The following is a 23,673-nucleotide window of genomic DNA, read 5'->3' as shown; positions in this document are numbered from 1 at the left end:
GCAGCGTGACCAACGACGCCATTATTGTCTTTGAAAGACGTATCGGCATGCACATTCAATGCATCCTTGGGAGCTGGACCGACGACGACATTATTGCCTTGAAGAATAAGAAACGACAATGCTTTGAATGATTCTGCAAAGGCAAAACGACGGGACATCTCGGTTATCACGGAGACTTGTGTCATTAGTATGATATCATTATAGAAACTCGGAAAGCTGGCTATCAAGGTCGTTTCTTATCATTCTACTCTAAGAAACCCGGGGACTATCTGCATACGGTGAAATCAGAGTGTCCAATTTACCACCGTTATGACGCCTCGCAAGCATGTCTCGAAGGCTCGAGATCACGGTCGAGCTCCATCTCTCGAGGTCCATCGATGCTCAACCTCGAAGCAGTATAGACTGACGGTTACAAAAAGAAAGTGGGGAGTTCCCAAGGCACCTAACTAGAGCCGACAAAGTCTATTAGGCTAGTCTAAGCCCGCATCATGGCATTAACTAGCTGTCTCATCTCCATATCTTTGTAATAAATATATTTGTACTATGTTGGGGTTTCCCCTCATATATAAAGGGGATCCTTGTCATTTTGTAGATATCTGTTGCTCAATACTAAAGACACAAGAATATTCTCTCTACTCTCTAACATATTCTCTTGATCTCATTACTTCATCCATTGCTTATATTTATTGTGTTCTACTTAAAGTTCATCATTTATTGCTTATTATTGGCCATAAAGAGTCGTCATTGATTTATTTATAACTGTTAGTCTCCACCGACCACCCTCGATAGCTCCCAGCCGAGCTTCAGACTCGACCCCGAGGTCCTCGAATAGGCAAGCTCGAGGCCCCGATTGACAACGATTCGGTTTGGTTAACATTTTATTTTTAAGCTCTTATGTCGTTTCTAAGTCTTTCACATAACATCAACTGCCTAACAACTAGTATAAAAATAGATCACGTATTTTTAGAACCACTAAATCAAATTTAATGGTCATTATCATTTTCACGGTAAATATACTTCATACCAAACGACCCCTTAGTCTAGTTTTTCGCTATTATAATAATCCAGTTCTTTGCCTATACATTCTAGTTTGATTGGTAATTTCTTTTGCAAAGTGCAAGAATCTATTTCATATTAATATCTTCTTGGAAAATGATAGATTTATTAAAGAGCAATTAATTTGATAGTATTACATTGAAAATGTAGTCGCCGAATTATGTGTTTGATAGTGTATGTCTTATATTTAAGAAAAAATCGATAAATAACCGAAAACCCAGCGTAAAAGCCGATTTGATTGATTAGTTCAAATATTTAAAAACATCGACTTACTTGATTTGGTTCCTTTTAAGGAAAAAATAATCCAAATCGAACTATGAATACTCCGAGCAAACATCGTGACCATCCCAGCCCCGTCGTTAGCCCATGCCATATGTAGAATATTGGCGTTACCAAACATACCCCATTGACATTTTAAATTTTGACTACTCCGAGTTTTAAAAAGTTAATAGGTCAATAACTTTATTACTACTGGTTCAAAATAGACTAATTTCTTTTTCCTTTTCAAAATCTAGAATGTAGTGTCGCAATAAATAAAAGCAGTAAAATAAACCGAAAAAAGAAGCTACAGTATAGTATAGGAACAGCTTTTAGCCACCCAAACTAACTGAAACGGTCAGTGTACGAAATCCCGAAAGTACCCTCTGGTCCACCTTCTATCTCTGCATACTGCACAAGTTTACAGTAGAATTTCTGAAAATTATTTGACATGCCACTGTACACGTCGGCTCTTCTGCAATGAATGTGATGGCGCGTTTATCACCTCACCCCTCTACATTAATGACATTTACTACTTTGCCACTCACCTCAACTCTTCTTTCTCTTCCACCTCTTCCTCTCTTATCCCAAGAAAACCAAAAATACTCTCTCTGTTGTTTTTTTCTGGGCTTGCTTCAATGGGTTATGCGGATTTCTCGGCCTCATTTCAAATCTCGTGAATTTCAAAGCCCGTTTTTTGCTTTGCTTCTTCTTCAATCCACAGGTTTCCTGTGTTTTCATGTGTCTGTTTTCTACCTCATTTCTTTCAAACTTTGTCGTTTTTTTCGTTTTTTTAATTATTTTAATATGATAAAGTATTTGTTTAGGATTTTCACGCATTTATTTTATGTATTTAATTTGAACTGAAAGATTCGTCTTATATAAAGTATTGTGTTGGGTTGAGTGAAAGGGTTACACTTTTCAAAGTTGACTGTTGCTTGTTTTCTTTGTATACACAGGTATGTTTTTTTTTTCATTCCTTTTATTTTCCGTTGTTTCAGTGCTTGCTTTTATTTACAGGTGAAAATGGGGTTTTGATAGTTTTTAGCTCTTTTGTCTCAGTCAAAAGGTACTACTACATTGTACTTCATTTTGCATTTTTGCTTTGTCTATGTTTGATTTCTTTTATACATTCAGGTTTAAACACGCGTTAGTTACAGTAATAGATGATAAATATTTTTTTCCGTTTTCGTTCTTTCTAGATTTTCAATTTTGCGGACTTCACATTATTGCTTGTTTTATCTTCCTGTACTGTACATACACAAAAGTTAGATTCTTTAATTCATTATGAAGCACTAGAAAAGACTTAATTTTTATTTCTATTTCTTGTTGAATTTTAGGTAAAAACAACAGCATTGATTTGTGGGCCATTTGAAAATCTTTAGCTGTGTAAGAGTGTTGATACTTTTTGAGTGATGGATGGGCGACGGCATTCAGTTGATGTTCCTATATCGAGAACGTTGGTTGCACTTAGGAGAGTGAAGTCACTTAGGGATCCAACCACTAATTCGATCAGCAAGTTCTCCGCAATGGTTGATAAGTTGAATTGGGAAACAAATTCAAGCAATGCTATTACTTTGGGATTTGAAGATAGACAGGAAGTGGGGTACAATGATGATAGTAGTGCCCTGCGGCAAAATGGCTCCATTTTGTATGCCAACGGGGATCAATATGTAGGTGGTCAGGTACTTAACTGCGATATGGGGAATTGCAAATCGCAGTTGGTTCCACCTCAAATGGATCATTGGAACAATAATGTTGAATTGTGTAATGTGCGACAACCAACTGACATAGAAAGAGGAAATAAGTCATCAAGTAAAAGATTAGGTCACTCTTACGGGGACAAAGGAATGGCAATGGCTTGTACAACACCTTCCAACGCCTGGGAGGAGGGCATTGGTTCAAGTAAAGAATCAAATGACGGAGCAGTGCAGGCCAAAGATGTAGTTTATTATGGAACAAAGAAGAAATGCAAACATAGAAAACATACTAGATCATCTAGGACAGCAGCTGGTGATATTTTGAGTCGTGTAGGTAGTCCCTACCTTTCTTTAAGTGATGCTCCAAACGGAAGCTCAAACCATGCCATTTCACTGTATGGAAATGAAGATGTTGACGATGTGGAATCTGATCGTGGTGGATGTGGAATTAGCTCCTGCTGGTTAGGCACCCCTAGGTTTAGAGAATCAAATCCGCTTACACATATGGAAGAGCGACCACTTCTGTCTTCAGGAATTGATGAGACACTCTTGGCTGTACAAAGAAGAAGCTGGATGCATGATAACAATGGAGTTGCTTCACATTCAGAAAGTCCTAGAAGTATAAGTCAAAAGTTCAGGCCAAAATCATTCAGTGAAATGGTGGGACAGAATGTAGTAACAAGGTCTCTGTTGAACGCTATCTCAAGTGAGCAGATAAATCCATTCTACCTGTTTCATGGTCCTAGCGGTACAGGTAAAACATGCGCATCAAGAATTTTTGCTGCCGCATTGAACTGTCTTTCTCCTGATGCTGAGAGACCATGTGGCCTCTGCAGAGATTGTGTTCTGTACTTCTCAGGAAGAAGCAAGGATGTTAAAGAAGTGGATTCCTTGAATATCAATAGAATGGAGAGAATTAGATTACTTATCAAGAATGCTGTGGCGCCTCCAGTTTCTTCCAAATTTAAGGTTTTTATTATAGATGAGTGCCACTTATTGCGAGAGGAAACATGGACAAGTATTTTAAATCACCTGGAAGAACTATCTCGGCATGTGATCTTCATAATGATCACCCCTGACCTTGAGAAGCTGCCTCGTACTGCAGTATCACGGTCCCAAAAGTACCATTTTTCCAAGATAAAAGAAGTCGATATTTCGAACAGGTTACGCGAAATTTGCGAGGATGAAGGAATCACTTTTGATCAGGATGCTTTAGATTTCATTGCTTGTAAATCAAATGGTTCACTTCGAGATGGGGAGATAATGCTCGAGCAGCTAAGTTTGCTTGGGAAAAGAATAACAACACCATTGGTGTATGAACTAGTAAGTGTTCATTTGTGACTTTCTTGTGTTTCCTTTTATATTTCCTTGTTTCATAAATGCCAGGAGAAGTAATGTCATCCTTGCATCTTCTCTGCAGATTGGAGCTGTCTCTGATGATGAGTTGCTGGAGTTGCTGCATCTGGCATTGTCATCCGACACTTCAAATACAGTTAAAAGAGCCAGAGAGCTAATGAGATCAAGAATAGATCCCATGCAATTAATATCGCAGCTGGCAAATCTAATAATGGACATTCTTGCTGGAAAATGTCAAATAAGTGCTTGTGAAGGTAAAGACAGGGTATTCTGTGGACCTCTTTGTAAGTATTAGGTTCTATTAGTTTGTTCTTTTATGTGTTGCAAAACATATTTTGCCAATTTCGCTGTCATACTAGCTTCTGCATGTTGTAAATCAAGAATTTCTTTGGATGGCTTAGTCACTATCCTCATTTCATTTGTCCGCCTGGCTTTGGGAAATTGTCCTTTACACTGAATCATGTATTTTCACGTGTACTAGCTCAAAGTCATCTTTAAGGTTGCTGCGGCTTCATTAGTTTCATTTAAGCCATTTTAGAGAACGTATTTCAGGTTTCTAGTTTTGTGACCAATACTGACATATATGTTGCAAGTACCATACTCATTTATCGTTAGATTAATTTTTCCATCCAGACTCACTTAGCAAATGTAGACATATTGACTGTTGGTAAAAAAGGTTTTTGAGGAGAGCTCAAGCGTAAATCTACCCCATTATGCGAATTTTAATAGCGACCTCATAGTGCACTTTTTGACTAATATCTTTTCGGTGGACCACTTGCTACCTTAAAACTACTTTAGGGAATTTAGCAGATAAACATTATTAAATATGTAAGAACCGCATATATATCTGCTTTACTTCTATCTGTTTTCCTTACTGTTCAGAGTTGTAATCTTTGTTTTGCTGCTTGAGTTCTTCTTTCTTTTGCTCTGTTTTCAGATGATTTGTTGCTCTTAAACTCATTTTTACTTTATGTGATGCGTATAAGTAAGACTGGTTTATCTAAAAAGATTGTCTTTTTACTACTGTATATATAGCTGAAGCTGAGAAACAGCAACTTAGTCATGCACTCAAAGTACTCTCTGACACGGAAAAACAATTGAGGATGTCAAAAAATCAAACAACATGGCTGACTGCTGCACTTCTGCAGTTAAGCTCAGTGGGAGCTTTAGTCGACGCCAAAGTTGGAAATTCGTGCATGAGAACAGTATACCAACAAGGTTGGTATGATTAGCACATTCTACACTGCTTGTTATCTTGGACAAAGCTAATTTTTATGTTCAAGAAGTTCATTGCAGTGGAATTTTGTTTCTAATGTGTCAGATCCTGATGGTAATCCGTGTAGTACATCATCAACAAGTGAGAGTTTGAAGCACCTTTCAACTTGTGCATGTGAAAGCATTGAATCTTGCAAAAGGGGAATGCAGGATGATAAAGAAACTCTGGCATCTGTATGGAATAAAGCTATTGAAATGTGCGAATCCAATTCACTTGCAAGCTTTTTGAGAAGACAAGGGAAGTTGTCATCAATTCGTCTTAAACAAGGTATCAGTTTCCATGCTTTACATGTTTATTGCATCATATCTTTAGCTTTGCACATATCTGTGAATACTTAGGTCAATCTCTGCTTGATTAAATTGTCACCTTTCCTTCCATAATTGAAGTACTGAGTTGTGCAAAGCGCCTTTAGTCTGAAGAAGTTGAAATAGGGGGGACAACTTTTGAATTGGTGTTCTACACTGATTATTTAAAAAAAAATAGAATTGGACTTCTGTATCTTTACAAGATGGAGCGAGTTTGTCCTTCTATCCTCTTAAGGAACAAATATCATAGATTTGTATGGAACAAGCTCGGGTTGACCTATTTCCTCTCATTACTCCCACTTGGATATACTCCCAAGGTACACAATGTGCTTTCCATGGGTACAGAGCCCTTTACTTTTTTATTTCATCCGTCCTTTTTAACTACATATTCAAGTTCTTGGTACCTTCAAACCTCCTACACCTAAATCTTGATTTTTTAGGTTAGATATATTTCAGCATAAACTTAAGAGTACAGTCATTTCAGAGAGCGCATCTACAAAATTTTCAAAGTATGTCTCCACACAAGCTCCACACAATTCCTCCCTTCTCCCCAACATGTTGAGCTTATGATCCAAACCCTGCATGCAAAGAAAAAATCTAAATGGATCTTTGAGAAAATCTTACCAAAGAAACTGTAGTTTCCATTACGAGGATTAATAAACTTTTGTAATTCAAAATTTGCATGCTGGAGTCCAACAGTAGAGGACAATGAAAAGATGTATTGGCACCAAAGCAGCTATATTATGAGTATCGAGTTCCTTGTAGTTCAACTTTTTGTTCCTCTTTGATTGTTTCTCCAACCTCATAATTTCAAATTACTTAATCCAAGCAAACCAGATGCTTTCTCTGTCTGTTGAATGTTGTCTTACACGGTTAAACTGTTCTCTTTCTGTCATAAATATCTTGCAATCCATGTTCCAGGTTTGGCAGTTGCTGAACTGGAGTTCTATTGCCCCAAAGACATATCAAAGGCTGAGAAATCATGGAAACCCATTGCAAATGCGCTTCAGCGAACACTATGCTGCAATGTGGAAATCAGAATCAATCTTGTTCCTGGCTGTTTCCTCAAAAAGTATTCCAGAATGAAAAGGTTGACTTTTAGACTTTTTAATTGTTCACGTGGCAAGCCTTATAAGTCACTTTCCAAGATGGAATGTAAAAGTGAACCATCAGAGAACTCCGATTCTGCTTCTAAAAGAGTCATAATGGTGGATAAAGTTGTTGAAACATGTTCCTCTGAGTGTTTTTCTCAAAACTCTCAAATATGTTGTCATGGCAAAGAAATTATGACCATAAGAACCAGTGACGGAAATGCACTAAGCATTGGATCAGATACACCTCAGATATTATTGACAGATGGTTCCCTGCTAACACATCAGTTGGAATCTTGTTTGAAAGAGGGAAGTACTTGCCGATGCCGGGATTCATTTACCATAGTGTCGGAGAAAAAACCAAGCTGTTTTCCTAGAACAGTAGGACTTCTAAGGAGATCAAGTTCATCGAATGCATCTCATATGACTTTTTCGATTACCCAACCACAAAACAATTTGGTTTTATCCATTCCCAGCAAAACACCTTGTCAAAACCACATTCCTTGCAGCAGTTCAAACAAGCACTCTTCTGGGAATACAGACTTGTAAGTATCTTATGTCTTTGGAAAATAATTTTTCTAAAATTTTCTTCTTAATACAACTTTTTTTGCTATGAAGTTCCATTTGTGATCTCCCTTATAAAAAGACGATCTTTTTATTGATCTCAAATTTCAGTTTGCTTTTACATGTTGCGTGTGAACTGTGAAACCCACAAATTGATGGTACCAAATTCATGTTGGTATTGATAACCTAAATCTAACTATGTAATTTGTAATGGACCAGTATATATTCTTATGGCTGGATCTAGAGCTGCATGATGCCTTGTTGGATGTCTTAGTATGAGAAATCTCGAAGCAAAATGGGGTTAAATGTTTGAGTTCACGTTTATGGGGTTGTTTTAAAAGGAAAAAGTAATCTGTAGCAAGCGCTCTATTAGTAATCACTTGCGAGTGCCTAAATATTGTGTGAACGAATCTTTCAGTAACATGAACTGCTCTTTTATCAAGGAAGGTCACTGTTTAAGCCCCGTATTATTTTCTGTTCTTCAACATTAAATTGAAATGTAGTTTGATGCTTCTCTTTCTCAACAGTTCCAAGGAGTCAAGGTCGCGTTGTTGGAGATCAGCTCTGTTACCCTTCAGGAAGGTAACCATGGTACCTTATAATTTACATTTTATAGATGCATGCTTGTACCAAATTGAATCATGCCTTCTGAAAGGAACATAGTCCCACGTATTTTCTGGCTTAACCATATGACAACAACCACCCAGTGGATTCCCACAAGTGTGGTCCGGGAAGGGTAGCACAAGTGGGGTCCGGGAAAGGTAGGATCTACGCAACCTTACCCCTACCTTGGGAGGGCAGTGAGGCTGTTTCCGATAGACCCTTAGTTAAAGATTCTAGCTAAACATTCTGGCTTAACCATCTTGATATTTTTTTGCCATTTACATTGCTGATTGAGATCATACTTGAGAAGTATCTGTAAGATCAACATCTCCATAAGTTTGGACTACTAATAGATAATTCTTGATGATGCAGGCTTGGCAGCTGAAACATCAGCATGAAAATCCACACCAAGAGTGGATTCTACCTTATTCTGCTGCAAACTAGCAATGTGGAAGAACATGAACAGTGAAAACAATTGAGAGTGCAACATAGCTTTCAGAGATGTACATGATTAAGTATTTTGGTTATACTTAGCGCTAACAGAAGTTAACATACATGGTGCTTCACGGTAGCCCTCTCTGGAGAACCCTATTGAATTTAACTTTCTGTACATAGAGCCAGTACTTCTCAAAACGTAATCTGAATGAAATTGCAGTTATGAAGATATCTTGATATCCTCTACTATGTTGCTGAACATAGTTTTGGCACAATTCAATCGTTCAATGCATAGGTAGTTGTAGCTTGTTCTCTTTGTTCTGTTGGGTGAAAATTATTCTGGACTGTGCTTGTAAATCAACTGATGACCCCATGAATTGGAACTAGTGACTGAAGATCTCAACATCTTTTCAGACAGAATAATTCATTAATTCTATCCCATCCTCTTGCAGTCAGGTTACCATCTTCTGGTTCAAAAACAACTTTGCTGCTTCAGTATTTTTTGTAAAAAGGACAGAATACTTGGTTAATTCAAAGCAATTTCAGAACACTACAGGGTTGTTTGGTTGGAAAGATAGAAAAAATAACTTCTGTATAATTGTTTTATTGCCCATTTAATAAATAAAAAAAAATCTTGTGTGGCTGATGTATCATTTGGTTGATGGTATAAATGTTCGTACTAAGTTATATGAGAATGTATATTTTATTTTATGCATAATATAATGTGAAGTAAAGATATATGCATTAGCATAAAATATGTGAAACAGAAATGCTCCTATAGCAGATAGTCTTTTGTATCTACATAACTATCCTTATATTATTATTCATTCATATATTAACTGCATAACTAATTAACTCCTGTATTACATAATTAGCATGTGAACTATAAATGACCTTGCCAGTATATAAGACAGTAAAAATTAGTAGAATCATTAACTAGTTGAACCCTGCCCTATTCGAAAAGTAAAAAGAAGAAAAATAAATAAATAAAGATAATGAAAATTAGCGCGGTTGAATAAAATATAAACTCACGTGTCACGCTAATAAGACAGCCCGCCAAAATCCAAGAGTATACGATGTCGTTTATCCTCTTCAAGCATTTATAATCAAATTCCGGTCCTTACCTTGGAGGATATTGTCTCGGAGGCTGACATCTTTGTGACAACCACTGGGAACAAAGACATTATCATGGTTGACCAAATGAGAAAGATGAAGAACAATGCCGTTGTATGTAACATTGGCCACTTTGACAATGAAATCGATATGCATGGTCTGAAACATACCCGGGTGTGAAGCGCATTACTATCAAGCCCCAAACAGACCGCTGGGTATTTCCTGAAACCGGAACTGGCATTATTGTCCTTGCTGAAGGCCGTTTGATGAATCTTGGTTGTGCAACTGGGCATCCTAGCTTTGTGATGTCTTGCTCTTTCACAAATCAGGTGATTGCTCAACTTGAGCTTTGGAATGAAAGGGCAACAGGCAAATATGAGAAGAAGGTCTATGTTCTGCCAAAACACCTTGATGAAAAGGTTGCAGCCCTTCACCTTGGAAAGCTTGGAGCTAAGTTAACCAAGTTGACACCTGAGCAAGCTGCTTATGTTAGTGTTCCAACCGAGGGTCCATACAAGCCACCACATTATAGGTACTAAGGATTGCAGATATTGCATTAAGTCTCTTTAAGCACATTTTTCGGGGTTATATTACATTGTTTCTGCCTATGTACTAGCTTACAAATTCGGTGTTTATGGCTAGTTAGTATTCTAATTGTTGGAATTCGGAATTTCTGTGTATCCTTTAGTGTTTCAAATAGTTGAATAGATTGAGTTTAATACTAGACTATTTGGATATGATTGTCCTAAAAAAAACTCCAACTGCTCCTAAAAATGCTAAATAGATGGTGCAAATAGAATGTGAGACTGATGTACCTCTCTATGTTCAAGAACAGCAAGGGCTCCTAGACGAGATTCCTCGATATAAATAACCATTCAAGAAGTGACATGACTAAATTAACAATCTCACTGCACACGGAAACCTAAAAGCATTTTGCACTAGATACTCCGCAGATGTCCTCTCATTTTCTGGAGAGGAAAAATGTAAATAGGTAATTGACATTGATGCATTCCAACACAGCGAGGAATTTATAGAATTGTAGGCAGTGAAATTTATCGAAGTCCTGATATTCGAAGGCCCTCAGCTAGCATGACCACCTACGCTGAGCACTGTAGTTAAAAGTAACGACATCAACAGCCTCTCCATTCTAAGCGATGATAGGAGACGGAGGTAATTACTGATCTGTCTTGTCTTATTGATTCTTAAAGTGAAGATAGATCTGTCTTTCCATTGTTGTAATCGACACTAACAACATGGTTTAAGGCCGTGTATGCTGCTTGTCTTGATATACGACAACTACACGCAATTACCACTTTCTACATGATACTTACAAGTTCACGGTATATAAGTTGATTGACAATGAATCAGTCTCAGTAATCAAACTGTGCAGAGCATACCTAATCTGTATAGTGAACCGGGTCAAACGTTACTTGTATTCTACCAGAAACCCATAACTGGACAAAATGTATGCTTTTAGTTATGACTTATATCATGAGATCAATTTGACTACAAAGGAAGTCATAATTGACTCCAGACCATCATTCATTGTCATCTGAGACAAAATTTTCTATCTGTAAGAGAGGATCTAAAGCTCCAGATTGAAACTTCTCATTTTAGGTCAACAAAATAAAGATAGCTCCCGGTAAAGCCTCAACCTCCAAGAGCAAAAAGGATAGAAGCCCTACCCTCCACGGCTGGAATGGATAAAAAGCACAAGTAGATCACTCAACTCGACTCAACCCCCAGCACAGAGAGAGACTGGCTCCGTCTATCTGAACATAGTCTTGTGCCAATAGTATTTTGAAGGTTAACTAGACCATATTAGGCCGCTGAGGAAGCAGAAGGTTATAGAACTTATCATGCAAGAAAAAGTGCTTTCCCTTGCTATCAACAGCTTTCTTCCACCCACACCATCCACCATTTACTATTTTCTTGATATCATCATTACCAGTATAATGAGGATCCAGTATAAGGAAAGCACAATCTCCAGTTGCATCATTATAATCCACGCCAAGGAGAGTGTATGCAAGAACACCACCACCTGCAAGCATGGTAAAATGCTAAGCAAATAGTGTTCTGACTTTGTTTAACGAACAAGTTTATACAGAAGCAGGAATCACAACTACCACTCCATCTACAGCCCTAAGCATATTACAATAACTGTAAGACCTACCAATCATGACTGGAGTTCCTTGATTCTCAAAATGCAATGCCAACTCTCGACACTTTTCAGGAAGCTCAGCTCCAGATCTTACATTTATGATTTTGCAACTAACCTATCCACAATAGTAATTTAAGGTCAAACATGTTTATAAAGCAACGAAATATTACAAGACGGTTGAAAAGTTCAAAGTGGAGCAAAGCTGACAGCTAAAGAATGAAAAGGATAGTCAAATGCATAAAATTCATCTAAACCAAAGCTCACTAGGTATTTTTATAAACACTTCTAGATAGGTTCAAACTTACTCCAATTAGTTTATCCAAGACAAAACTGAGTTCAATGGCCCCAATCCATTCATGTGACCCTATAAATGAAGGATCTTTGTCACCAATCTCTACAAGTGCCTGCTGTATTTCCCTGGAAGAATATGCAATTCATTTTCAGAACAATATAAATTTACTGAAGAATTGGATCTTCATTTATGACTAAAGCACATATTACAGGTGATTACTATCAGGATGTGCACTTCATAAGAACAAGATAAATTTTCTGATAATATTTTCTAACTACTATCAGAATGTGCACATTAGCTGGTGCTTTTCAGTAGAAAAACCCTGGTTGTAATCTTAACCATGATTTATGTTGCTCTATGCAATAGATGGTACTCCTTGTGTTCTGTTTGTTTTCACTGCAAAGTAGCCACTGATGTTAAAATGTTTTTGCTGTGTTGCTGAAGGCAGACCTGTTATGATTATATGTACTATTTATAAAGAAAGAAATAGGTGTGCCTTTGAGGGTACAGCGATGCTATCTGCAAGATAACAAGTTGCATTTTACTTGCTTGTGCAGTGGAAAGAGGCTATACCCTAGTATGTGGATTTCTTAGGTGGCTCCTTTTATTCTCTCTTTTGAATCATCCTTGGTTCATAAAATGTTTGAATTACAATTTTCATCAGATCAGTGAGGCCGTATTTCAGTGCTCTAATTAAGCTATCCCTTTTGAAGCTATTGCAACTGGAGTCTGCTAACTTTTATATCTAGCAGTCTCTTGTTTTAAAAAGAGGGAGCTGCGAACCAAGGAGAAAAACACTGAGCAAGCCAAGAATCACATGCATGTACGAAGTATTAACCTAAAGGCATCACAAAAAGTACGGTCAGTTAAACCAATCACATATTAAAAGAAAGGTATTTTAATCACTGTAGCTAAAGAAGCTACACGATACCTGTGTGATGGGACATCAATCGAGGTGTAATTTTGCAACTTGAACCAAGAAATGATTGTCTGCAGAGAGCGGTAAGCACAGCCCCACCCCTGTGAGGTATATAATGTTAGTATAAATATAATTTTGACTAATAAATAAGCTAACTGACTCAGTATTCTGCAATCCAACAGTAACCCATGCAATTAGATAAATCTAAAACAAGTGGGAGTGAAAGAAAAACTTTAGAACCAAGGAAACCAAATATAAAAAAATCGAGAAGTACAAACATATGAACATTTGCAAACAATGAACAGTAAAGATATATCTGGAGCCAAAAAATACAGAAAGCAAATTGCATCACAATGTTGAGCTAAAACAACATATTAGGGTGCACAGTAAAAGATTTAACCTACAGAGCCTTCAGAACGAAAATTTATTACCGAGTCATCAAGTCCCTCATGGAGGTAATGGTAGTACTCATAAGAACCTTGAACCAGAGAGGAGACACCTCCAGAAACTGCAGAGTGTCTGACGATGTTAGCACAAGAAAAATTATAATTCTGTACTGGTTGGAGAAAAGAAGAAACACATAACTACTCACCACCACTACACGGAATCCCCAAATGTACATCCTTAAGCAAAGAAGAACCTGATAAGGCCATGAAATGATGGAGATCATCCCAAGCATGAGCAAAAAGCCATGTTAAACATATTTATATATAATATTGACGCTTTACCTTTCTGGACTGAGCTGCCAGTATTCTTCTTCCCTACTAGATCAATAGCATTTGAAATTCTAAGAAGAGGGCGATCAAAAGGTAGCCCAAGTCTCAAATGAAGGGATCTTCTTGTTTCAACTGCCATAAAACAAGCTTCAGTGTGTGAGACACATTTGTTTAGCTGAATGACAATAATTCAAAGTTATCCCAAGCTTCAAGTGACCTCACCTTGCTTCAGTTCTGTCTCACCATAACTAAGTTCATATAAGACTGTAATCGGATGTAAAAGTCCTGGAGGAAGGAAGTGATATGGATGCAACTGCAAGAAAATTAACAGAAGCACCAGTTAACTTCTGGGACTGAAATGCGTGGAAATAGAGTGTCGCTAGTTTAACAACGTAAAACAGAAAAAATCGTTTGAAGGTACATGTAAACTCATAAGCTTAAATGAATAACAAATTCTTTTTCAAAGAAAAGAGCTGTTACTGAAAATCACAAGCAAAATTAAGGAAGGACTCTGAAGTACCATAGAAGATGCACAATATTATAATAAGGATAGAACTAGATGAAGTAAACCAAAAATGACCGTGCAAATGCTATCCATAAACCACTTTCCTTTCCCCTTTTTGTTATTTATCTTCTCCCTTTGACCAGTGTACTGTACGTGGCAATCTATGGACATACTGCCCAGTATACTCTGTAACTTCCTCTATACTTGACACTTGTATCCTCATATTTTTCCAACCTACTTTTTTAGCTGTCACTTCTATTTCAGAAATTTCAACTTACAATAGACAACTAAGAATCCAGAGTCCCACAGAAAAACTCTATAGAGAATTTCTAAAACACTCTTCTTACTGAAGTTTGATTTGAACCATGCCAAAATGATTAGACAGCAGAAATTTCCAAGAAGACAACCCATACCATATAGCTTTGAGTCATGGAGTTTGATGTTATAGGAATTCATTTATTTACCAACTCTAAAGGAAGTCCAAGTTTACGAGATAGGACATCTCCTCTGATTGCATATTTTGTAGCTCTGTCCACACAATCTGTCCTAGTTAAACATTACTCCTAACACTGACTAAACATATTATGTGATGAATCAAACCGACCCACATCCCGAACAACATCAACCCCATATTAAAAAGAAGAGAAGAACAAAGACTTGAAATTGGTAATAATACAGCAGTGGATCACCCAGCAATTCGGTTTTCAAGCAAAGTTGAATATGACAGGAGAAATGATATAATGGTCTCACCTCCGGATGCCCCTTTAAGAGGTCAGGCATGATAACTTTCCTCATTGAGTGTAACTGGTCAAGTAGTGCAGGGATGACCAACTTTGATACGCTATAAGCCAATGATAGATCTTTTGCCGCATAACAAAGCACTTCAAGTTTATGACCTACGACCAGAAGTTCAGTTTCCTGGGTGGCTGAAAGAAAAGAAGTCACAAACTGATTAGGGGAGACAAACTCGACCAAGTTATTTTCATCTATATGTTCACACAATAGCATAATTGAATATTAAATAAAAGAAATACAAGCCAGAATTATCCATCAAAAGATCATACCTGGATAATATTCAGCAATAGGTACAGAAGGTTTCGCAGAATTTATTGATTTATTAAGCAGAAAGCTTACTTGGATTTTATCTGCATTCTAAGCAGCAAACATTTTAATACAGTTGTATACCAGCCCACAACAAATTGAAGTAAATTAATTATTAAAATTTTCAATTTAAAAAACTGAATTTTGATGGACTCAAGAAATCATATTTGAACTTTGACTATAATAGAATTTGAAATTTGAGGTGAAATATACCTTCTCTATTGAAGAAAATGAGGTAATATCTTTACTCGTTGAAAAGAAGTATGAACATAACAAAGCTTTCATATCAGAATCTTTAAGTTCAGAGGAAGAATTTGAACTATATGTGTTCAGGTCTGAACCACGAAGAACAACAGCACCACTTGAAGTTTCATCTAAAGCTTCTATTAGGCAAGTAACTTGTGGGTCTTTGAATTTACTAGCAACAGCTTCAGCTGCACGCATATATATCTCATGTACATCTGCAAACAAAACAAGTTTTAGGCAGCAACTAGGAACTGTATGGCTATGCATGCATATCTTACGCACACTACTAATTCTGATATATAATGTAGGAAAGCAAAGCTTTGAAAGATCGATTAGGTTGTGATTCATAATGATCTACTGTAGGTACTGAGAAAAGTTGCACTATTAAATACAGAAGATACATAAGGACAACAGATCTCTTCATTTAGATTATCTTCATGTAAACATCCTTTGATTGGAAACTCATAACAATGAAAGTAAAAGATTGAAAATGATTATAGAGTAATCACGTCTTGGTTGCCTAATCTTTCTAGATATTGGTCAACTAGAAACCATATACGAAATGCCACAAAAATACTATTTGTATTATGATTTTGGCAATTCTTGCTATGTGATAGGTTTCATTATAACTCTAGACTTACAGTATCAACACTAAAAAGATGGCATTCCTTGACAATTCTTTCTTGCTTTGGTTATTAATGTTAGTTTTCCACATGCTTCTCGTTCACCCTCGTATCACTGAATGATTAAATTTGGATTCTTAAGAGATAAAGACTTAAGAAGAATCTTGCATTACTAATCCACAACTAAACTGGTGGAGTTGCTTACTTTTGTGACTTGGCCAGAAACAAGAGTCCATTTTCACATTATCAGAATGCAAAAATCATCAAGTTTGTGGAATAGAGCCCCATTAAGCGTTCGTACAGCAATGCTTTCAAGAACATCCATGAAACAACGCCACAAAGAAGCTCCAAAAATAATGTTACAAGAAATAACAAATATCAGGCAAGAGAATTTTCAATTGTCTATCTTATTTTTCCTCTTTCACGCTGCAAATGTTTTTTCCAATGCAATGGTAGTGCACCTATCAGTAAAACGATTTAGTGAGGCTGGGATATTGCTCATAATGGGAAAGATCATGAACATCATAATTTGCTCCTGCATTCCTTTTTACTGACCTCTATTTTTCTCTTATTAAAGTAGCTCTTGTTCTTTTTCGGAAACACTCTTCCATTTTCAATTTTGTAAAGTCTGCTGGTTGTTAATATCCAGCTCTATATAAATTTACCATTGAGTCATTCAAACACGATCAAATTTCATGACTATAAAGTATAAACAGCCAATATCAGGAGACATTTAATACCAATAATTCTACCAATACTCACTCTGAGCTTCTGAATTTAAGTAAAAAGGAGAAGTACAGAAGAAAACATAGTACACCAAATTGTCCAGCAAATGGCTAGAATAACTTGAATCTGACAGAACTTAGCACTATCCAGCAGTGGCGGAGCCACATGGCTCCAAGGGGTTCGCCAGAAAATTACATTGTTTCGATAGGTAAAAGTTTTCCTTTTATGTGTGTTGAATCCCCTTGACTTTCATATGTTTACTTCTTTAAAGTTTTGACACCCCTTAGTGAAAATCCTGGCTCAGCTACTGCTATCCAGTAAAAGCATTAATAAGTTAAACAAATAGAAAGATGAAAGGGCTATGAACTTATGCAGGAATAAAATTAAGGAAGCACTTACCATTAGGGTTACTAGTATTATAATACAGAGGCAATTTTACATGAAGAGCACACCGAAGCAAACAACCTCTTTCCCAAATATACTTTTCAGGCTTTTCTTCGTACATAATGGAACTAACACTCTGAAGACTACCCAATTTCCCATCCTTCGACAAGAAAAAACGAATATCATTAACGTTATTCAAATCCACCACAGCACCGATCAGCTCCAGATTCCCCAAATTTTCATCACTCGCCAAACTTTTCCTCAAATTACAAGCTGCATTAATCGCCTCCTCCGCGATTTTGATAAAATTGCAGTCCTTTTCGAGAATTAAAGCTCCAATAACTTCAAAACCCTTCGGAAGCAGCGTTCTTATATCATCTTTCAATTAGAAAAACAGAATAAATAATTAAAATCCTACACAAAAAGAAAGTCGATGAATTGAATTCGCTGAAATTAGACATCGTTGACTACCTGATTCTTTAGAGAAATCCGGCGATAGAGGATTGGAGGGGGTAGTGTGGATACATCGGAAGGTAGAGATAATGGCATAGTGAGGGAAGAATGGAGAGCCGATGAGCCATTGAAGACCCGATTCGTTCTTGATAATCTGAAGCCTCCGGCAGAGGATCCGAATAGTCGGGTCTTGATTTTCGCTAACCATTGATTGAGATTAAGGTTGAGATGCGGGCTACGTCTACCGGCGTTCAATTGAGCAGTACGCCGAAACGTATGTGTTCCCAGTTCCGACTGCCGAGTAAGGTAGTAGAAGTACAACTCATGCTTAATTTCTATTTTACTGTTTTAATTTTTGTTTTGAGAATGAAGAGAATACTAAACAACTGCATAAAATTGTAAACCCTCCGTTTCAAATTAGATCAGCTAGTTTGACTATATTAAAAGCTTAACGATAAAAGTTTTGTGGGGCTATGATATTTGTATGGTTATAAAAGTTTCTCGTTAAAAGGTAAATTGGGTAAAACGAAGAGTTTAAAGTTGAATTATTTCCAATTGTAGAAATGTGTATTATTTTCGGAACGGACTAATAAGAAAAATGTATCATCTAAATTGAAGCAGAGAGTATATTATTTGGAAAAGATAATAGAATAAACTATTCTTTTCACCCTTCCTTCACTACTTCCCTATTAGTCGCTCGGGAGTAATTTTGTATGAGTTCAACTTTTAAGGTTTTTAAGTCTATTATTTTTGCAATTTTAATGAATTTTTACTCTGAGCCGAAAGTTATACTACATTTGGCTTTGCTTGCAAGGTGGTCTTTGTTTATTCATACGGGATTTCAGGTACCCTATGCTACTCGGATCAGAACATAAGCTAGTTATACTTTCGGCTACTGAACTTTAATTAGGTTGCTCCCATTTCGCTAGCCGTTACTACGAGCAAAATGGGATGAAGAAATTGATATGGTATATGGTCTTGGGCAAGCTATTGGTGAGTTAGGTCCAAGGTTCCGGACTAGGACAACAGAAATCTTTACAAAAGAGGTAAAAAAATCCTATGTAAGAATATAAAACAAATATACATGAGAAATGAAGAATGATGGGAAAAAATACAATTTGAAAGGCTTCCTAACCAAGCCGTACGCTGAGTCTAAGAAATTAAGCTTCGACTTGAGAGATAATAGTTTTGAGCATTTAATAATCTTGCCCGTTGTAGCGAATTGATCATGGGTAATTGCTTGTGTTTTCGACCTGATATTCATGCTATGCTCGAGTTGTTCCAATGTGGAGCATGAGTATCAAGCTATTGCTTACTCTTGAATTGCATTGCTTGAACTTGTGCTCTAACATTAGCTACAGATGATAAAACATTAAGAGAGTTTTTACCATGACTGATTGTTGAACTCCCAAGTAACATACTGATAGTCATTAGTCCGAGTTTCATGTCTTTCCCAACACTTCAAACGCAATTCACCCTTGAGCTAACGCTAGCTACAGCTGATAGGATCAATTGAACCATGACAATCTTCAAGGTAACTGCCTATGATCGATATCCTGTTAAACTTAGTGATGCTCAGGCAATAAATTTTCACTCAGTAAAAGAAACAATGGTTCATTGCAAACGTAAACTCTTCATTTCACATGCCATGTTATCCTCAACCAAATGAATAAGAACGATACATAAGCTAGAAGTAGGCAATATCCAGCATATAAAAATAAAGCATATATATATATATATATATATATATATATATGACATGTGCAGTGTTCCCAGCTACTTCACCTCACCTTGTTAATGTTAATGATACCCCCCAATCTTGACTTTCTAGGAACTGTTCAATTCTAAGCTTGCTAGTCTTCATCTCTAAGACAGGGTAAGCAGTCTTTGACACTATAATATGACAAAAATTCTTCTAGACTGAAGATTCACTCACTGTACCTTATGTCCTGTAATAAAAATCTGACTTCACACAATCGTATCTTGAATTTTGTCTAATATGCACGAAGCATGACAAGCACCCCTCCAAGGACATTGCCATTACTGGAAAATCAGAAAGGAGAGTCCTCTTTGTCTTTCATTATAGACCTCTATGTAGAATAAGTGAAAAACCATCTCTATGTAGAATAAGTGCAAAACCGACAAGCTCCATGTGCATTCATCATAAATTTGTGTAAGCCTATTCTACAATTTTGGTCTAAGCAATTTGCTAGTTGTACAACAAGAAAGGACAAAATGCAATATAATGGTAAACCACCACGAGAAAGATAACCGTTAACAAAAGATATAGGCGGGAAGGAATTCAATCAACAGAACCTTTTTTACATCTGAGGGACAGAATATTTGCCTATTTGCCTGTAGGTTCCAAATGAGTTATGACCTCATTTTAGGCTCTGAGAATTCTCATGATATTATCCTTTTATTATACTAGGAGCACCTTCATCTCCTAAGAGGACAAGAAATTAAGAAACAGCTTCTCAGGCAGTACTATTGTACTAACCAGTAACCAATCAGAACAAATGTGTAAATATAGGTGTGGCATCAGATTTTCATCCAATAAGATTGTCATCAATCTAACATGAATATAGACAAATGTAGAGTTTAATCAAGAGAAACCAGACATCAGAAAAACAAAGCTGGCCCCAAGAAATGGATAAATCTATTAAAGGAAGCAATCTACAGTAAAAGCATCTAACTAGAAGTCTCTGACGGCAAGATAAATCTATTAGAGGAAGCAATCTACAGTAACAGCATCAAATTAGGAGTCTCTGACTGCAAATGATTGGTTACCTGCGGATTCGACTCTCTAGCTAATGTAGAGTTTCACAAGTCCTAAAGCATTTATTTCAGTGTTTTCTCTTCTATGCCAAAAAGTTGAACACAACTGTACATAAGAGCATACTCAATCAGACTGGATTGAAGATTGACCACCAAAAGAGATAGGAACATACTAAGCTAACTCATCGAACCTACATACAGTTATGAAAAGCCAAAGAATATAGCTATTACTGTCCTCCTTGAAATCTTGATCCTCTTTTTCTATTTTTCCAGAACTCATCCTTCTTTCCCTTTTTCTTCTCTTTCAATAAGCCCATACTGCTTCTAACTATTCCCATTAAAGCACTCTTATCCTTCCTGTTCTTTATGGCAGCTTTTACATCCAGAATTGCCCTGAGCTTCTCATATGATTCAGCATCAGGCACTTGCCGACTTTTCACCATCTGCTTGTGATAATAAAATGCCCTCTTGAAATCCCGCACACGGATATAGGCATATATCATTGTGGAATAAGTAATAGAATCAGGTTTTAGATTAAGTGCTGCCATCTCCTTCACAAGCTGCGGCAACCTTGATTCTTGTCCTCCTCTTGCATATGCATTGATCAGCATGTTGTAAGTCATTACTGTTGGCTGTAAACCAAGCTTCCCAAACTCACAAATCACATCTCTTGCTTCAACATAGCAACCTTGTTTAGCAAATCCATCGAGTAGAATGTTAAATGTCACCCTTGTCCCTTCAATTTTATCTCTGATCATCATTTTCCAAATTTTCTTGAGTGTTTGGGTATCACCAGCACGTCTAAATGCATCAAGCAGAGCAGTATAAGTTTCTATCGAGGGTTTTATTCCCTCCCTTAGCATGTTCTCAAAAGCTGTATAAGCTTTATCATGCCACCCACTGATTGAATAGGCATGGATAAGAGCTGTATAAGAGTAAGAATTCGGTTTTATACCAACCTTTTTCATCCTCAAGAATGCATTTGCAGCCATGTCACTCATTTTTTTCAGTCTTCCATAGGCACTGATCAGGCATGTATACGATTTAACATTTGGCTCCAAACCAGCATTTTCCATTTCCAGTAGCAGTTTCTCAACAACATCAGGCTGCAGTCTCCTACTGTATGCATCCATCAAAATATTGTAAGTAGCCGAGGTAGGTGCAATTTTTTTCCTCTTCATCTCATCAAAGAGACCTTCAGCTTCTTCAATTTGGTTGGCTTTACAGTAAGCATGCATCAGAGTATTATAGACAATGACGTTAGAAGATATTCCCTTTTTCTCCATTTCTGACTGGACAATTAAAGCTTCCTTCTTCAGGCCTTCATCACAAAAGGATTTAATCAGAGCACCTGCTACTTCCAAGCTCCACTTCACACCTTCTCCGTTCATCTTTTCAAATAACTCCCAAGCTTCTTTGGCGCTATTGCCCCGTTTCCTCATAATTGTAATCATAATGGAAGTTGTCACATGGTCTGGTTGGACAGAATTTGTTTCCATGGACTCAAAAACTTCCCAAGCATCATCATACCTTTAATAAAAGGAGTAAAAGGAAAATAAGTAACTACCACAAAGATGTATTCGAAAAGATGTAATGTCATTGTCTATAATACTCTGATGTAAACATGCCCAAATGGACACTAAAAACTGCAAGACTTTCTTATATACCACGCGTTTGAACAAAACATATGAAAAGACAACATACACTAGGAGCATTTGCTGTTGTCAGCTCCTTTGAACAACCAATATAAAACTCAAATGAGGTACACCAAAAAAAACCTCCAAATAATTGACAGTTGCCCCGAAACGTACTCTAACTCATCATGGCATTACACGCAGTGGCAAAGCTAGGAATTTATAAAAGCAATTCAAAGTATGTACTAGCATTTTATGAACCCCTTAGCCACTTCATTAGAATTTTCTTTTATGTCAAGGGAATTCAACAGTTTATATCTAATCCAAAAAAAACATCAAATTTGCCCTATTTGTACAATATAATTTTCCAAATCCCATTTCTTTAACATAGCACCACCAGTGATTACACGTATCAAACCATCTGAGTAATAAAAACATCAAAACCAACGAGCTACACAATAGAACAAGTGTAAAGCTTTCAGTCATACCTTCTACAGCATAAAAGCCCGGAAATGGCCGCGTTATAAACATGAACATCCCTGAACCCCTTTTTTTCAGGCAAGTTTTTAAACAAAACTAGCAACTCCTTGCTCATACCAGCCCTCCCAAGTATAGGGAACAAAATCGTATAAGCGCGAGGTGTAACCAATGAAGGCTCATTAAGCCCCATCCACTCGAAAAAATACAAGCAATTAATAGCCAAACCTTCATTTCCTAACAAAACCAGCACCTCCTCACACTCTTTTGCCCCAACCCTCCTTTCAAATTCCCCTAATACCTCCCCTAACGTCACATTTTCCGGTAAACTCCTCGCCTTTTCCAATATTTCACTGACAACGCCCTCATTTTTAGGACTTGAGAGTGTGTCGAGAGGTAATTTTGGTATGTTCTCGACCTCGTCCTCGTCATTTTCAGTTGAACTATTGATAGAAGCGAGGTGCCAAGATGTTTTACGGTTCTTTGAAAATGATAACTTGCCTTCGCGACCTGGGTCTGGGTCGGATTCTAAGTCTGCTGTCCGGGTCTGGAAGAACCGTCGAATTGGGTCATTGTCTGGTTGTTTTAGCTGCTCGGTTTCTGAAAGAGTAAGTTCTTCTTCAGATTCTTGTTCGTCTTCTTCAAGAAAAGAAAGGAAAAGAGGAGAGGATGTAGAATGAGGAAGGCAAGAGCTGGAGAAAGAAAGGAAGGATGATTGAGAGAATGGTCTAAGGCATATGAGATTTTTTCTAATTGGAACAGGGTGAGGGAGATGGGAGTAGTGATTGACCTGTAATGTACAGCAAGTAGAAGACGGGATAAACGAGTGTTTCAGCGCCATTGCAAGAGACCGATTGCTAATGCCATTTGGATCCTTATTTTATCAGCTTTTTGGTCAAAT

General features: G+C 37.1%; 3 protein-coding genes and 1 pseudogene across 7 annotated transcripts; 2 read left to right on the top strand and 2 right to left on the bottom strand.

Annotated features, from left to right (window-relative positions):
• Nucleotides 1-1,759: 1,759 nt before the first annotated feature.
• Nucleotides 1,760-9,104, top strand: LOC104237961 (protein STICHEL-like 2). 5 transcript variants are annotated; one of them, XM_009792202.2, is made up of 9 exons: nt 1,760-2,038; nt 2,335-2,383; nt 2,655-4,337; nt 4,435-4,654; nt 5,406-5,588; nt 5,692-5,913; nt 6,873-7,587; nt 8,134-8,188; nt 8,582-9,104. In XM_009792202.2, exons 3-9 carry the CDS (start codon nt 2,730-2,732, stop codon nt 8,651-8,653), a joined length of 3,075 nt encoding a protein of 1,024 aa, XP_009790504.1. In that variant the 5' UTR covers nt 1,760-2,038; nt 2,335-2,383; nt 2,655-2,729; the 3' UTR covers nt 8,654-9,104. The 5 variants fall into 5 exon arrangements, with proteins under 5 accessions (XP_009790504.1, XP_009790505.1, XP_009790507.1 ...); XM_009792203.2 differs by having other exon boundaries at nt 2,316-2,383; XM_009792205.2 differs by lacking the exon at nt 2,335-2,383.
• LOC104237963 (adenosylhomocysteinase-like) lies at nt 8,932-10,333 on the top strand (annotated as a pseudogene).
• An 827-nt stretch (nt 10,334-11,160) lies between these two features.
• On the bottom strand, nt 11,161-18,252 carry LOC104237960 (probable Ufm1-specific protease). Its single transcript, XM_009792198.2, has 13 exons — nt 17,902-18,252; nt 17,446-17,808; nt 15,665-15,912; nt 15,415-15,502; nt 15,101-15,276; nt 14,068-14,158; nt 13,858-13,977; nt 13,722-13,769; nt 13,561-13,637; nt 13,142-13,230; nt 12,224-12,335; nt 11,931-12,033; nt 11,161-11,798 (listed from the first exon to the last, which is right to left on the bottom strand). The coding sequence occupies exons 1-13, from the start codon at nt 18,089-18,091 to the stop codon at nt 11,569-11,571; spliced, it is 1,935 nt and encodes a 644-aa protein (XP_009790500.1). The 5' UTR covers nt 18,092-18,252; the 3' UTR covers nt 11,161-11,568.
• Nucleotides 18,253-20,520: 2,268 nt separating this feature from the next.
• Nucleotides 20,521-23,673, bottom strand: LOC104237959 (pentatricopeptide repeat-containing protein At5g50280, chloroplastic). Its single transcript, XM_009792197.2, has 2 exons — nt 22,784-23,673; nt 20,521-22,191 (listed from the first exon to the last, which is right to left on the bottom strand). The coding sequence occupies exons 1-2, from the start codon at nt 23,611-23,613 to the stop codon at nt 20,889-20,891; spliced, it is 2,133 nt and encodes a 710-aa protein (XP_009790499.1). The 5' UTR covers nt 23,614-23,673; the 3' UTR covers nt 20,521-20,888.

Source organism: Nicotiana sylvestris, chromosome 3 (genome assembly GCF_000393655.2).
Source record: "Nicotiana sylvestris chromosome 3, ASM39365v2, whole genome shotgun sequence".
Classification (NCBI taxonomy): Eukaryota; Viridiplantae; Streptophyta; class Magnoliopsida; order Solanales; family Solanaceae; genus Nicotiana; species Nicotiana sylvestris.
Note: the sequence above shows the minus strand (reverse complement) of the source record. Positions and strands in the feature narration are given on the sequence as shown.

Excerpts from the sequence above, each read along its gene's own strand:
- LOC104237961 (XM_009792205.2), top strand. The coding sequence starts at position 2,730 with ATGGATGGGCGACGGCATTCAGTTGATGTTCCTATATCGAGAACGTTG. Across the intron at positions 4,338-4,434 it reads CACCATTGGTGTATGAACTA|ATTGGAGCTGTCTCTGATGA; the intron begins GTAAGTGTTCAT and ends TCTTCTCTGCAG. Across the intron at positions 8,189-8,581 it reads CTCTGTTACCCTTCAGGAAG|GCTTGGCAGCTGAAACATCA; the intron begins GTAACCATGGTA and ends TTGATGATGCAG.
- LOC104237959 (XM_009792197.2), bottom strand. The coding sequence starts at position 23,613 with ATGGCGCTGAAACACTCGTTTATCCCGTCTTCTACTTGCTGTACATTA. Across the intron at positions 22,192-22,783 it reads GGGCTTTTATGCTGTAGAAG|GTATGATGATGCTTGGGAAG; the intron begins GTATGACTGAAA and ends CTTTTATTAAAG.
- LOC104237960 (XM_009792198.2), bottom strand. The coding sequence starts at position 18,091 with ATGGTTAGCGAAAATCAAGACCCGACTATTCGGATCCTCTGCCGGAGG. Across the intron at positions 13,978-14,067 it reads TGAGACAGAACTGAAGCAAG|TTGAAACAAGAAGATCCCTT; the intron begins GTGAGGTCACTT and ends GTTTTATGGCAG. Across the intron at positions 12,034-12,223 it reads TCTTGGATAAACTAATTGGA|GTTAGTTGCAAAATCATAAA; the intron begins GTAAGTTTGAAC and ends TATTGTGGATAG.